The following is a 14,037-nucleotide window of genomic DNA, read 5'->3' as shown; positions in this document are numbered from 1 at the left end:
CTGCCTCCTGTTGGCTGCTTCTCCCACTTACAGAAGACAATTATTAGAAAGAAGAATTGGCTCCACCATAATTTTGCATGCTCAGATTACAGTGGGGTCTTGACTTGAGAACTTAATCCGTATTGGAAGGCGGTTCTCAAGTCAAAAAGTCTGTAGGTCAAGTCTCCATTGACCTACAGTGCATTGAAAACCGATTAATCCCGTAACAGGCCGTTTTTGTTCCATTTTGGTTTTTTTCTGGTCTGTAAATCAAATCTCAGTCTGCAAGTCAAACCTAAATTTTGCGGCCAGAGAAGTCTGTAACTCAAAAAGTCTGTAAGTCAAGCCGTCTGTAAGTCAAGGGTCCACTGTATGCTAGTGGTGGGGCAAGATTTGTAGTGAATGAGGCAAATCAGGAAGAAGGATAATAAGACCCAAGAAGGGGGATTAACAGAAAACAAGTCTTGATTCAGTAGGTGTTTCTGCCATCCTGTGCGATTCTGCAGTAGCATTTCTTCAATGTGTTACAGTGGTCAGAGTACTAGACTAGAATTCGGGAGATACAAGCTGTAATCTCCACTGAACCATGCAGTTAACTCTCTCTCAGCCTGGCCTACCTCACAGGGTTGTTTGAAAATAAAGTAGAGCAGAAGAGAGCCACCTTTACCATCTTGTATTCACTAGAAGAAAAGTGAGGCACAGAGGTACCTAATAAACAATAATACATCAACAGAAGCACCCCTGCCATCCATTCTCTGCCTTTACTTCCCAGGATGCAAAGCTGTCTCTCCCCCTTGCAATTCATCTTCATACAAAGACCAGTCTTACCTCCCTTTTTTTTCAGAGCTTGGAATTTTTAGTTTTTAAGACCGTTGTTGTTTAGTCATTTAGTTGTGTCCGACTCTTCGTGACCCCATGGACCAGAGCACGCCAGGCCCTCCTGTCTTCTTTAAGACTGTACCTTGCACAATCTCTACACCACCATGGTCATGATGTGTGTGATATATGCCATCAAACTGCAGCCGACTTACAAGGAATCTAATAAGATTTTCAATCCACTGGAGGTATTTAAAGAGTGCTTTTAGCCACTGTTGCCGCCACACACACACACACACCTTGAATTTCTATCGTCAAGCAGGGATTTGAACCTAGGTTTCCAGATTCCTAGTCTGTCACTCTATCCGCTACATCACACCGGAAAATGCAGCCAAAAGCAAATAAGCAAACCCCAACCACCTCCCACCCTAACTTCTCCAAACTCTTGTCTTCTCTTTTGTAGGCATGTGGATAGGAAAGAGAACATAAGGAAAATGTAGGTGCCAAGGAACAGTTGTTTCCGTATAGGAAGAGATGAGCATTCATTTTAAACATTATCATCAAAGTCTCAGAAGTTGTGCAACTATTTACTGGAAATGTTGTTCAACAAGACAGGCTTCCAAAATGATATGATATAACTTTGATTCTCTCACTGCTGCCTTATATAAGGAATCACGTCTGCAAGGATGAAGGAAGGGCCCTGATCCCCTCGCCCTTTCTCATCACAAATGAAGCACCCATGTTTGGAAACGGTACCTCCAGAATTTTAGGAGTCTACTAAAACTGTCCATGGACTGGGGAGTCTTTGTGGTAGCAGAAGTGTTAACTTGAGGCATATAAACTATGATTTTAAAAAGGAGTGGTCCATTTATAATACCGGGAGAAGGAACCTCCAAGCCCAGGGGTAAAGAATCTTTGGTCCTCTAAATGCTTTACTCTAAAGCCATGGTCCCCAACCTTGGCCAAGATTTCTGGGAGATGTATTCCAAAAACATATGGGGACCCAAGGTTGGGAACTACTGCTCTACAGCTTCCATAATCCTTTACCGTTGACCTTGTTTGGTGGGGGTGACGGGAGTTGAAAATCAACACATCTGGAAAGGTAAAAGGTTCCCAATCCAACTGGTCCAACCCTTACGCCAGATGTAGCCTAGCAATTTCATCCCCTTTCCTCACTGTAATGTCCTCCCATGATGCTTAGTAGGAAACAGTTGTGTAGGACTATGAAAATGCAAGGCATGGAGGGATAGAATGATGTGAGCAAGAATGGAGTGGAATTGTGGAAGATAAGGGGGAGAGGATGTGTGGAAAGGAGGCAGGAGAAAGAGGGAGATGGGATGTCCCTGCCCGCTTTTGGTTTTGCCCCACCCAACAGGGGCTCATCCTTCAACCCCACTTTTGTCGTGGGAGGAATGTGGTCCTTCTCAGCAGTGGCACATGATATAGTATCATGGCAAAGGCAAAGAAAGTCATATAAATATGTCTGCGTCTTCTTCCAGCTTGAGTTCCTGAGCCAGTATCCCCAACGGAGGACACCGATTTGCTCCCCAAATTCACAGCCGTAGGAAAAGGAATGGAAGGAGTACTTCCTCCACTTAGAAGCTAAAATAAGGCACGTGGGGACGGGGACAACAGGTGCAGAGGTGCAGCTTTCAATACACTGTTTTCCAGGGGCACACCAGGCATGTCTTTCAGAAAGGAAAATTGGGTGGTTTAAGGCAGAGCCAGAAAGGTCTGCCAAGGAGGATCAGGATAGATAGTTGCCACTGTGAGGGAAGGCAACAGCAGGCAGGTGGGCAAGGACTTTTCTCCTCCACTAGGCAAGCAAAATCCCTGGAGGCTTCGAGGAAGTAAACCTTCACTGGACATCTGCAGTTCGCTGGGGGATGCAGCCTTCCATCTCAAGGGCTTCAGGCCAACCTTCATACTTGTTGGAATTCTTGTTGTTCTTGACATGCTATGGAAAAAAGCAGAAAGGGAAGGTTGGCATGAGTTTCTCTTGCATCCCTGTCCTTTGCTTTCCCTGATCACTTATCCAGAAATCTCAGGGTTTCTCTGAACCCAAAACAGAATTTTTCCAGACGGCAATAAAGTAACCCTTCTGAGTTTCTAAGGAAGGAAGGTGGCTTGGTACCTGCTCAAAGGGACTTTTGTCTTGCACTCCTTTGGCTCCCACAAAGACCCAGCTGTCTCGAAAGGCTAAGTCCCGGGCAATTCTGCTGCCCAGTTCCGTGAAGATTTTTCGGGTCTCCTCGTTCATTCTGGAAAGGAAGATGGTGTGGAAAAATGTGAAAACCTCTACTGTACATGTCAAATTTCCGCTCCACATTCACTTCCTTTCTGGCTGACTGAAGCCAGGATGGGCAATATGGGACCCTTCAGATGTTGCTGGATGGCAACACATTTTTTTTTAAAAAAGCAAAGAATGCTGCTGATATACTGCCCCATAGTACTCTCTCGGCAGTTTATAATTTAATGATGCAGGCTACACATTGCAAGCTGTGTACTCCCCAAGGCTCCTCACCTCTTTGATGGAGCACAGCCATGGATTCAGGTTCCTGCCTGCTACGGTCACAGAAGAGATTCAGCAAGAGATGCGACCTTCCAAGCCCCACGGCACAGGTGGCCACCATGATTATCTCCCATCCCTGGACCCCACTGGATCACTTGCTGTGCAGCCCATGGCTTATGTAGCTGACGCCATCTTCAGTGTGCCAATTGTGACAGCAGCTTGGTTACTGCAGGCCGCCCTCCCCCCCCCCCCATGCTTGTCCAGCCACTCCGGCAAGGTGACAGGAGGAAGAGTCTCCCTCTGCTCAGCTGTGGAGAGGCTGGGCAAGCAGGGAGGTGGGGCTGGGGCAGCCAAGCTATTGCCACGATTAGTGCACTGAGGATGACACCAGTCACGCGCATTGTGTGGTAAGTGGTCTGGCGGGGTCTGAGAGTGGGAGATAATCAGGGCAGTCCCCTGGGGAGATTTCCCCTACCACTACAGCAGCAATCTTGGGTTAGCTTTGCATCAGTTAGGGAGCTTCCCCCATGTCAAGCACAAGTACCTGCACAGGCTAAGGGTAGCCATGCTGGCTTGCTTGCTCTTAACACTCACTTTGTGGCAGGGTCATCGTAAGAGGCCACAAACACCAGCGTTCCTTCATGTAACGGCCGGATGAATTTTAACAGCTCATTCACATCTGGAGGAGACAGAAAGAGACACATACAGCTTTGAGGACAGGGGGAAGTTTCAGCACAGATTTTCCTCCAAAAAAAATCTGAGGATTGCACAGTTCTGCAGAAGTGCCAGCATAGAGCAGGTGACAGCATTGGGTGCCGGATTCTGCTTTCTGAGAATTTTAAGCTTGTATTTTTAAACGTAACAATATGCCTGAAAAGGTATGTGCATGCAATGTCATCAAAAATAAAAAAATAGGTTTCCAAAGGCGGTGAGAGAGCCTTGATGCTCCTCCAGACTTTGTTAACAGGGTAAGACAAACATATGCAGAAATGCTGAATGGGTGCAATTTGATTTTGAAAGCCCAGATAAAGCACAGGTCTGGCTGAGGCCTGTAGAGTCTCTCCTTTCACAAGGGATGTCCCACGCCTTCGTCAAGATGATGCACCTTTATGACTTCCTGACACTGCAAGTTCCTAAGCAGAACTTTGGAAGGTTATTTTTGGACTGCGGCGATGGTCCTGAAGAGTTACTTTTTCCAAGCTCTGCCCACTCTTCCTATACATCCTCCAACGTCTCTAACCCAGTGCACATTAGTCAACGTGCCAAACTCTCCCATTACTCCTCTGACCTCTTCCATTAGCAGGGTCTTGAACCACCAGATCTTTCCAATATTTTCCCAAACAAAATCCCCTTCTCTTCGCCCAGGCAAGTCTTGCTTTATCACAGATGAACCAACATTGCTGCTAGCCCCACACACTGACCTCCTGCCCACATGTCAAAGAACTTGGCATCAATCAGCTCTCCGTTCACCCCTGAAAAGCAGAACAAAATAGTATTAGCACCCCGTTGGTGCTGTGACCCTCCAGCAGCACTCCTCCTATTCCTATGTTCCCCCCAAAAGTCCATCTTACCATTCACCAGTGCAATGTTCAGGCCTCGGCCTACATTGTTCTTTACACTGCTCATGAGCCTGAAAGAAAGATCAGAGAAAGTCAGAGACAGAACGGCTGAAAGATCCCTTAAAGAGAGGACAGCCAGTGGGATGTAGTGGCTTGAAGTTCAGTGGGTGCCTTGGACCAGTCACACTCTCTCTCATCATCAGCAGCATAGGGGCTTTGGGAACAATATCAAGACATTTCACATAGTATTATAAGCAGGTGCAGATTTCAGAAACAACATTGGGAGATCTACCAAAAAAAAGGCAATATTAGGAACAGCATACATACTACGTTGATATTTAACAGATACTTAGGCTTTTGGTTAAAACTTGTATCTGTTATATAATACCAGACAACTCACATTTTGTCCTGCAAACAGATTTTGGGTCCAATGACATTTGCAGCACCGCTTGTGATCCGAAAGGCAAAGGAATGTTCTGGGCAAGCCCGAGGAAGGCCACATTTGTACTTCTTGGGCCTGGGTTCTGTGAATAGGGCAAACATGAAAAGGCAAACATGTGATCCTAAAGCCTTGTGGGTAAAAGAACCCTTCAGATCCACACTGGATGGCTGGTTGCTTGCTTTGCAGCACCCCACTGGTGACTAAATCATGGGGAAGGAAGCCACTATTGCAAGTCACAGTGCGATCCTTGACACACCAGCTTTGAAGAGTTATCACTTCCAGGAAATCTTACACCTAGATCAGGGGTCTCCAAACTTTTCACATGGAGGGCCACATAATATATTTACAAGGGCCAAAGGAACATGCGCACACGCGCATACTCCCATGCCGTGCCCGCACACACTCTCACCCACCCACCCACCAGCACTCCCGCCCACCCGTACACACACACACCCCCGCACGTGCAGACGGGCCAGATAAAAAGGCCAGGTGGGCCGTATTTTGGAGACCCCTGACCTAGACAAATATGTGTATGATTATAACATCAGTCATGGATACTCAAGAGACACCAACCCTTCAAGTCAAGGATGAGCAACTTGTCACCCTCCAGATGCTGTCAGACTGTCTTTCTCTCAGTCCCACATCATGGCGAGAGAAGGGAATTGCAATCCAACAATGTCTGGCGAGCCATTTCATTCCAATAACCTTTCTCCAAGGACTGGGACTAAAGGGATTTTACCATGTTGTTGGGGAAAAAGTGGCTAAAAAGCTACTGTATCATGTGGTAACATTGAAAATAGTCACACAAGCAATAGGAGTTAGTTTGCTGACCGCTTGTCACAAGCCTTGTATTACTCTGATTGTGCAATGGGACACAGAAATTCTTTGTGCCATTGGGTATGTGACTGACAACTGACAAACTGCAAGAGCACCCCTATGGCACTAAAACACAAAAAAATTACAAATAATAGTAACTGCGTGCCATCAAGCCAATTCTGACTTATGGCAACCCATTCTAGGAGGTTCTACACAGAGTACACAGAAGTGATTTATCATGCCCTTCTTTTGGGGGTGCCCTGGCACTAAGGAGCTTGCCCAAGGCTACACAGGCTGGCTGTGCTCACAGGAGGCACAGTGGGGAATCGAACTCCCAACCTCTGGCTTCAACACCTAAACTACTAAGCTATCCAGCCAGATAAAGTTACAGGTATCAAAGCAAAATAAAATCTATTATATTAAAACTCAAGTAAAATTAATTTTTTTAATACTTCAGTCAAAATGCTAAAGATAATTTACATCAGTGGTTCTTAACCTTTGTTACTCAGATGCTTTTGAACAGCAATTCCCAGAAACCCCAGCCAGCACAGCTGGTGGTGAAGGCTCCTGGGAGTTGCAGTCCAAAACTCCTGAGTAACCCAAGGTTAAGGACCAGTGATTTACATTAAAAATGGAAGGAAAATAAACAAATCCAGTTAAACTTCCCATTCTTAGAAGATCATCAGTTCCTGACATCTGCCAGACTAAGGAGGTCTAAAACTTGCCGGTCTAGAATCAAAACCTTAGCCCTAGAAGGACACAACACTATTCCCACTTCACCAGCCAGTTACATTCCAGACTTTTTGGGTGATAACTCACATGACTTCTGGCCAGCACAGCCAGATGATAGACCAACACACCAGAAGATTAAGGTTTTATGCCCCAGAGATTAAAACAGCCAATTCTTTACCACCAGAGGAAAATAAAGGGTTGATCCCAGGGACTATGGAAAAGTTGGAAAGCGCTATCCTATTCAGAGCCAAACTGTGCTGTGAACTGCCCACTTTGACTGGCAACAGTCCTCCAGGGTTGCGGCAAAGTTTGGGGAAACTACTTTTGGAAGTACAATTTCCAGAATCCCTGGCCAACATTCAGAAGTAATGCTTCCATGTTCTGGGCTGTGGCCACTTTCCCAGCCCTCCAAACCCAACATCATTTCTACTCAAATTAAGTACAAGTCTTCTACACCCAAAAATATATATATTCTATCAATGGACTTGAATTTTGTATTAGAGAAAGGAGCAAATTTTCTCCTCCTGTGAACCAGGGCAGGTCATGAAGTTCCCTCATGTCAGGGCCAGGGAAACCTCTGACCTTCCAAAACGTTTTAGACAACAAATTCCCATTATTCCTTGCTAAATGCCATGTAGGTGGAAGAGATACTGATGTCAGCCAAACCAGGAACACTTCCTTGGCCAATCCCTTGATATGAGAGGCAAAGGAAGAATCTGAAAATAACACCAACTTCCTATACAAGTTTCATGTCATTCACTGTATTGTCTAGCATTAGAGTAAAATGTGCTGAATCCTAAGCTATGTCAAACTTAATAAGCCCCATAGTATTATCCCTCTCCCAAAATTTGAACAGCTATGTAAAAACTGATATTGTGGGTGGTTGTTATGGACCCCTCATAATTGGGAGTCCTTAAGGTGTAGCTTCCCAAGCTGCTTAAGAATCTGTCCACTGGTCCTGTGTCTTCACCCGCAGACCAAACTTATCTCAACTCACTGTGATGCCTACTGTTGCTGCCTGCATTAGTCTGTGCTGGGATCACTCTGATGAGCTCAAAGTCCTTGCTGAAACCTGATAAAGGACAAAGGTTCTAGGGATGACAAAACAGATACAAACCCAGAACAGAAACCCCACCGAGATTAAAGCAGAGGAAAGGCAGAACCCTTATCTCTCACTTGCAATATCTTACAAGAGTTTCCAAGCTGGGTTGCTGAACTCTGACTCCAAGAATCCCTGACCTCTGGCCATGCTGGCAGGAGCTTCTGGACATTTAATGCCTGATTGGCACTTATAGACCCCAATTTGGGAACCAGGATCATAGGTGCTTCCTTTGCAGATGTGCTCTACAACCCCCCACCCACCCATTACAACTTCTGCTACCACCAATTCAATTCTTGCTCCTGCTGCCATGGGGAAGCCCTACCATACAGTCCAGTTACAACACTGTCGTTGGATCTATGTTAAGAAGTAGCATCCAGCCCAAACTGTAACAAGTGTTCTGTGAACAGAACAACTGGTATCCCGGAGACCAACACAGGGACCTGGCAAAGTTCTTTCTTCTCTATCTTTAATTTTTTGGATGGATTTTAACTGGATCCTCATTTCTGGTCATCAGTTCTGCAAAAACTGTATACTCCTTTGCTGATAATGCTGCATGATTGGCCTATGGTTCAAAGAAACAAAGCTAACTTTCAGCCTGCCTCCCCATAGTTCTTTTCATTTTAATTATCTCCTATGGATGGCTCTTTAGAGTACACCTTATGTCTCATCATGTGTGCATCTCTCTCCTACCTCTCCCCATGCCTTCTCAACCACCTTACCCTGGATCCACCGCAGTAAGTAGCACAGGGAGATAAGTAATCTGATTTGGCTCTAGTTCTGTTAGGGGAAAACAAATAAAACCCAGAACAGAAACCCCACAGAGATGAAAGCCTCCTCATTTCTCTGTGGGATGACAAACAACAAGTTTCATATCCTCAGAGACCCACTCTTGTGTGAATCCTAGCAAGAGAAGGGCCATGGGTTTGCAAGCAGTACCTACATGTGCACGCACCCATACTTGTAGACTTCTTATGATGTGGCTCTGTTGCATTACATATCCCATTATTCCACAAAACATTGGCAAAGCTGGCTGGAAATGGTGGGAGCTTACCTCCAACAGCTGGAAATCCAACTGTCAGAAGGCTACAGGGTTGGGAAATGCAGGCTGACGGCCACTACTCACAAACTCATAGCCAGAAGCCATACTCTACCCTAAATCAAAGGGGCCAGAGGAGGGTTAGGGTGGTCGGGGCTCTATGAGCATGCAGATGAATCCACCTACCTGAAGTAGGAGAATTCTCAGGACCTGCAAGAAAGCATAAAACAGCAACATCAGTTAAGATCTGGTTCAGGGCAACCACATGTGTCCTGCTACATCTCCCTGAACATGAAACAGACACCACCAGCTATTAATCCATTAGCAGAGAAGAAAGCAGGAGAGTCGTTTTGAAGGGATTCAGTCTCAGAAGTTTTGGAGAAGCAATTTCTAAAAAGGATTCTTCCCAGTCTTAAAAACAGGAAGACATCTGGCTCAGTTTGGTTTACTAGCCCGAGTGTTTAGTTACACTGCTTCTAGATTACATGATTCTCTGTTTCTGTATTTAACACAGCCGCGTAGTACTCCGCAGGGGGAAATTACAGTACTTCTTTCACTCTGCACATACAAGCTGGACTAGAACATCCCAATCAAGCAATCAAAGGTTCCAAAAAGCTGCTCAAGATATCTAAGACTGGAAATGCCATTACTAAAAAAGAGGTGTGTGTGTGTGGGAGGAGTGCTCTTCAAAGAAATGCATGAGCTAGAAACATGAGGGTATGTGTTGTTTTTCGGCCAGAGGTGAGTGAGAAAGTTTGCTAAACCTGAGAGCCAGTTTTCAGGATCTGTCCCCTGCTATTTGGAGGCACATTAACTGGGATCCATTTACCAGTCACATCAAAGAGACAACTGCTTTTCCACTGCTCCTCTGTACATCTGTTTAACACAGTGGTTTCCAAATTGTGGATCCCCAGATGATATTGAATTACAGTTGCCAGAACCTGTCACTATCATCCTTAGACCTTAGTTCTCATAGTGCTTACAACAGCTGGGCACCTAAGGATGAGAGCCACTGGTTTAACACAAGTCACTTTTCCTTTTTAGCTACCTTGCAGCTAAGCCCACAAGGCCACCGTACAATCCAACAATCATCACCATTCTCCTCCTGTCTTTGAATCCAGAAAAAAAAAAGAGAGAGAGAGAGAGATAGGAGCAAACTGCAGAGAGACATGTGCAGACCCAAGAGCAACGTGACACTCCCATGTTCCGGGGGCCCTGCTCTGTATCCCATCATCCCCAAGATGTATTTCTGCCTCTTACTACTGAGGAGCTGCTGCAGGCGCGAGAAGCCGCTCTGAGTGCCCAACAGGATGCTAACAAGGATCCAGGTCAGGCCTGCCGTCAAGACGATCACGATGACACGAAGTGGACCTACAAGGGTAAAGAAAGGTTTAAGGTTTGGCCTGCAGCAAGATCACCAAAGTCCTGAAGAGCTGAAACCCAGAGCTACTGTCATGTAATCCTGACTGCTGCATTATCCCCTCGCTGCCCCAGGGAGCTTGAACGGCTCCCGGGAGGCTCCTGGACCTCAAGTGTTGTTGCTCTCTTGTTTTTTCTCTTGCGCCCTTTCTGCTTTCCTCTCCAGCAGCAACTCACCTGCTAGTCTCATGGCCCCTTGAGTGTGTCCGGAAGCAGCTCTAGTCCAAGGCTACTGAGGCTTCAGGGCTGGAGAGGGATGGCTGAGATGGGTTAGTCACATGCAACCTTCAAAACTATAGAGATCAGAGTTGGAATCAGTCCAAAGAATTTAAAATAAAAGAAAACACTACAGTGGACCTATAGCCTGAACTTCTGTTGTTACACCCACCATCTTAGTGGATTGTGTGTTAAAAATGTACACAGGTACAACTAGGAAATGAAACTTCCATGGCACGCTACAGAATAAATTGACAGTAGAATGAACCATTTAATTATTACGCCTGCATGGTCGTTAAGCTCTGGGCCTCTTCACACCACAACAGAACTGAATTTGCACACACAAGAAAGACCAGCAAATAAATCTGATTGCAATTTTGTTTAAAAGAAACTTCATTCTGTAAGCCAGTCAATACAGACCCTTGTAGTGACTCGCATTAAACTATTAAAATAAGATCCAAGTGTCTTAAAATCTCATTATCCCCGAGCAATTTAGAAAGTCAAAGACCACAAAGTTCTTTTGAAATTAAGTACATTTTCACCAAGCTTCTGAATGTTGAGAATGTATTGGGCAGTTGTCCAGAGCTCACAGGGAAACGGACTTCATGACTACAGCATCACAACAAAACCTAGAGCAGCCTCCCACAGCCGTTCTACATCCACATCTTAGAAAAGAAATATAAGCGCAACAGAGTCTCTTGGGGCATGTTTGGCTGCATATTACTGGAGGCTGGGATAACCATGTATGAACCTCCTTCAGTCCAGATGCTGTTGGTCTGAAACTCCCACTATTCTCCACCACTGCCCACACTCACCACGCCAGCCTTGATGTTGCTTTTCAAATATTGTTATCCATGGGTGTTGCAAGCTTAAAGGTGAATATCAGCAATCTGATTTAAGGATTGTGATAAACTGGCAACCTATTTAATTCCTTCACAACAGGTGCTATTAGCACGTTCTATAGCAGAGGCTGGACTTTAGCTACCAGGCACCTTCGCTCACATAAAGAATGAAAGCAGATTATGGGAGCCGCAGCCAAAAAATAAATATCTGGAGCACCAAAAACATCCCATTCTTGTGTCATTGGATCTCTATAATCTGATTGTAATAGGAGTATTGCACACTACATTTTAACCAATTGCAACTTGTGCATACTTTTCAAAGACAGATTCACCACACAACCTAACCTTAGGCTACCAGAGCACAAGCCTTGATGACAAGCTACAGATATTTAACTATGTTTTTCAAACCACCCACTATCACATCTAAAAACAAGGTGCATGAGAAGGGCCTCAGGCAAGCTTCCAAAGAAAGATATTCTGCAGTTGTAAATCATCATGCAAGGAATGTCTGTTCTAGCACTGCCTCCAATCCATATGCTACCTAAAGCTCCTGACACAAAATTAAGGCCTGATCTATCAGTCTTATAATACCTCAAACACACACACATATACCAAACACATACCATTCTGTACAATAAAAAATATTTAGTTGCTTTCTTGCACGACAGAATGAAACCAAGTAAGGGCTGGGCTAATTTTTTTCCTCTTACTATTTTTTCATCTCTGAGGCAGGGTCACTTCCTTTTCTTGTTTGCCCTGAAGAATCAGTTTTTAAAAAGCGGTCCCTGTTGTGGAGGTGGAAAAGGCAATCACTCTACTACCATTTTATAATGCTATTTATGAGCTTCTACTGGTTACAGATTAAAAAAAAAAATCAGTGCAATGTACTCAAAGCCTGGCGCTAGAGTTCAACACATCCTTTCTCTTCAATGGTTCCAGCCCAGCCAGGTGCAAACCAATCCCTGCTATGCAACCTCTTTGCTTCTGCCCCTCGTGTGTAACAGGAGTGCTGCAAGGGTGAAGGAGAGAACCAGGCATCCATGTTCTACGTATGTATACTCAAAGGAGTTAACAGCTATGGGAATAATTGTTTCACACATGCACACACCCATTTCTAGGGTACAGGTAAGCCTCCATTCTCTCCCAAGGCCCAAACTGGGTTGCTTTTGTATGGCTGCAGAGGCAAGGCTACAGTGGGTGGCCTCCTTAACCTGGAAGAGGTGGGGCAGAGAAAAGAAGATCTGGCCATCCTCCTCCTGACCTCCTTGTGGGTTCTTTACCAAATGGAAAGGGCAGGATGGCTACTCTAACCTGGGCTTTTTGCCAATTTCACAAGCCTGAGCCAACAGCCAACTTTTATTAGCCAAGGTGGCTGGAACTGCATGAATCCTGTCAGTGTAGCCTCTTCTTGGTTTTGTTTTTTTTCCTCCCCAGATTCCCATGATCCCGTCTTCCTGACCTTATGCCGCCTCCTCCTTCTGCAGCTGGCAGGCATGGGGAGGCCCCGAGCCATCCTCTCTCTCTCTCTCTCCTTCTTGCAAAAGCATCTGCCCCCCCCCCAGTTTCCCGGGGCTTCAAAACAGGAGTGGGGGGCTGTTCTCTCCCAACACGAAGGGCTGGTTCCCTAGGCCAAACCTTTACTCTTAACAGTACTGTTTCCTATCTTCCCCCCCCCCCCGCATGCCAATAATCCTGTCCCGGTGCTCCTGCCGCTTTTAACAGCTGCAAGCCAGACAAAAGTGCAGCTGGCAACGCTGTTTTTTTCATCACAGAGACAAACTGGGGGAGGGGGGAAGCTGAACCTGTTGCGTGCCTGCCTGTCCAGAGCTTTGAAAAGCTATCCTGCTTGCACGGGGGGTGGGGGGGGAAGAGAAAAGGTTTCCTAGGAATGCTAGCTCAAAACCAACAGCTTCTCCCCTCCCTCCCCCCAAATAAGCCTGGTGCCAGCCTGGCATGCAAGAAAGACGTCCAGGCCTTGCCCGAGCGGTTACCTTTCTCAACTACTTCTTACACAACACCCCAGAGCAAGGCACGATCTCAGGGGGGTGGATCTCCTCCAGCCACCCCCCAAACAAACGCCCCCCGCCCCCTTAGTGTCTCTCTCTTCCCCCCCCCCGCTGTTCCCCTTGCACACACTCAGCCCTTCCCACGCACACCACCGCTCCCACGGTCCGAGGTACTCATCTTGCCCCACACACACACACACACACACACACACACACACACACACACACACACACACACCCCGATCGCCTCATAGCTTGTCCCGATCTCTTCAAAGCGAGCGAGCGAGCGAGCGGGCGGCCTGAAAGAGGACGGCCCAGCCTCTCTCGCCTCGCTCTGCCGCCGCCGCCGCCGCCGCCGCCGCCTCACCCGGCTCTGGCCTTCCCCCGCCCGCCCGCCCGCCCGCTCATCCGCGGCAGCTCCGCCTTGGCGGTCCCGCCCCGTCTCCGAGGGAGCCGCAAGCCCAAGGCGGGGACGGATCGAGCCGCCTCCCCTCCGGCGGAAGAGTAGGCGGCCGGATGCCTCCGAGGATCCCAGCCATGGGAGGGCGCCTGGCCGGCCC

General features: G+C 46.7%; 1 protein-coding gene across 5 annotated transcripts; it reads right to left on the bottom strand.

Moving 5' to 3' along the window:
* Nucleotides 1–1,366: 1,366 nt before the first annotated feature.
* Nucleotides 1,367–13,898, bottom strand: FAM3A (FAM3 metabolism regulating signaling molecule A). Of its 5 annotated transcripts, XM_078386541.1 has the most exons (11): nucleotides 13,716–13,838; nucleotides 12,182–12,256; nucleotides 10,591–10,706; nucleotides 10,255–10,365; nucleotides 9,181–9,204; nucleotides 5,267–5,390; nucleotides 4,879–4,937; nucleotides 4,729–4,779; nucleotides 3,902–3,986; nucleotides 2,930–3,056; nucleotides 1,367–2,752 (listed from the first exon to the last, which is right to left on the bottom strand). In XM_078386541.1, the coding sequence occupies exons 3-11, from the start codon at nucleotides 10,601–10,603 to the stop codon at nucleotides 2,654–2,656; spliced, it is 693 nt and encodes a 230-aa protein (XP_078242667.1). In that variant the 5' UTR covers nucleotides 10,604–10,706; nucleotides 12,182–12,256; nucleotides 13,716–13,838; the 3' UTR covers nucleotides 1,367–2,653. The 5 variants fall into 5 exon arrangements, with proteins under 5 accessions (XP_078242667.1, XP_078242668.1, XP_072847513.1 ...); XM_078386542.1 differs by lacking the exons at nucleotides 12,182–12,256; nucleotides 13,716–13,838 and adding an exon at nucleotides 13,845–13,898; XM_072991412.2 differs by lacking the exon at nucleotides 12,182–12,256 and having other exon boundaries at nucleotides 13,716–13,846.
* Between the last annotated feature and the right edge of the window lie 139 nt (nucleotides 13,899–14,037).

The sequence above is a fragment of the Pogona vitticeps genome, chromosome 2 (assembly GCF_051106095.1).
Source record: "Pogona vitticeps strain Pit_001003342236 chromosome 2, PviZW2.1, whole genome shotgun sequence".
Lineage (NCBI taxonomy): Eukaryota > Metazoa > Chordata > Lepidosauria > Squamata > Agamidae > Pogona > Pogona vitticeps.
This window is presented reverse-complemented; position numbering and strand designations above follow the sequence as displayed.

Coding starts and splice junctions, on each gene's coding strand:
- FAM3A (XM_078386542.1), bottom strand. Junction 4,938..5,266: donor ATCTGTTTGCAGGACAAAAT/GTGAGTTGTCTG, acceptor TCTTTCTTTCAG/GCTCATGAGCAGTGTAAAGA. Junction 3,057..3,901: donor TACGATGACCCTGCCACAAA/GTGAGTGTTAAG, acceptor CTTCCTTTCCAG/AATGAACGAGGAGACCCGAA.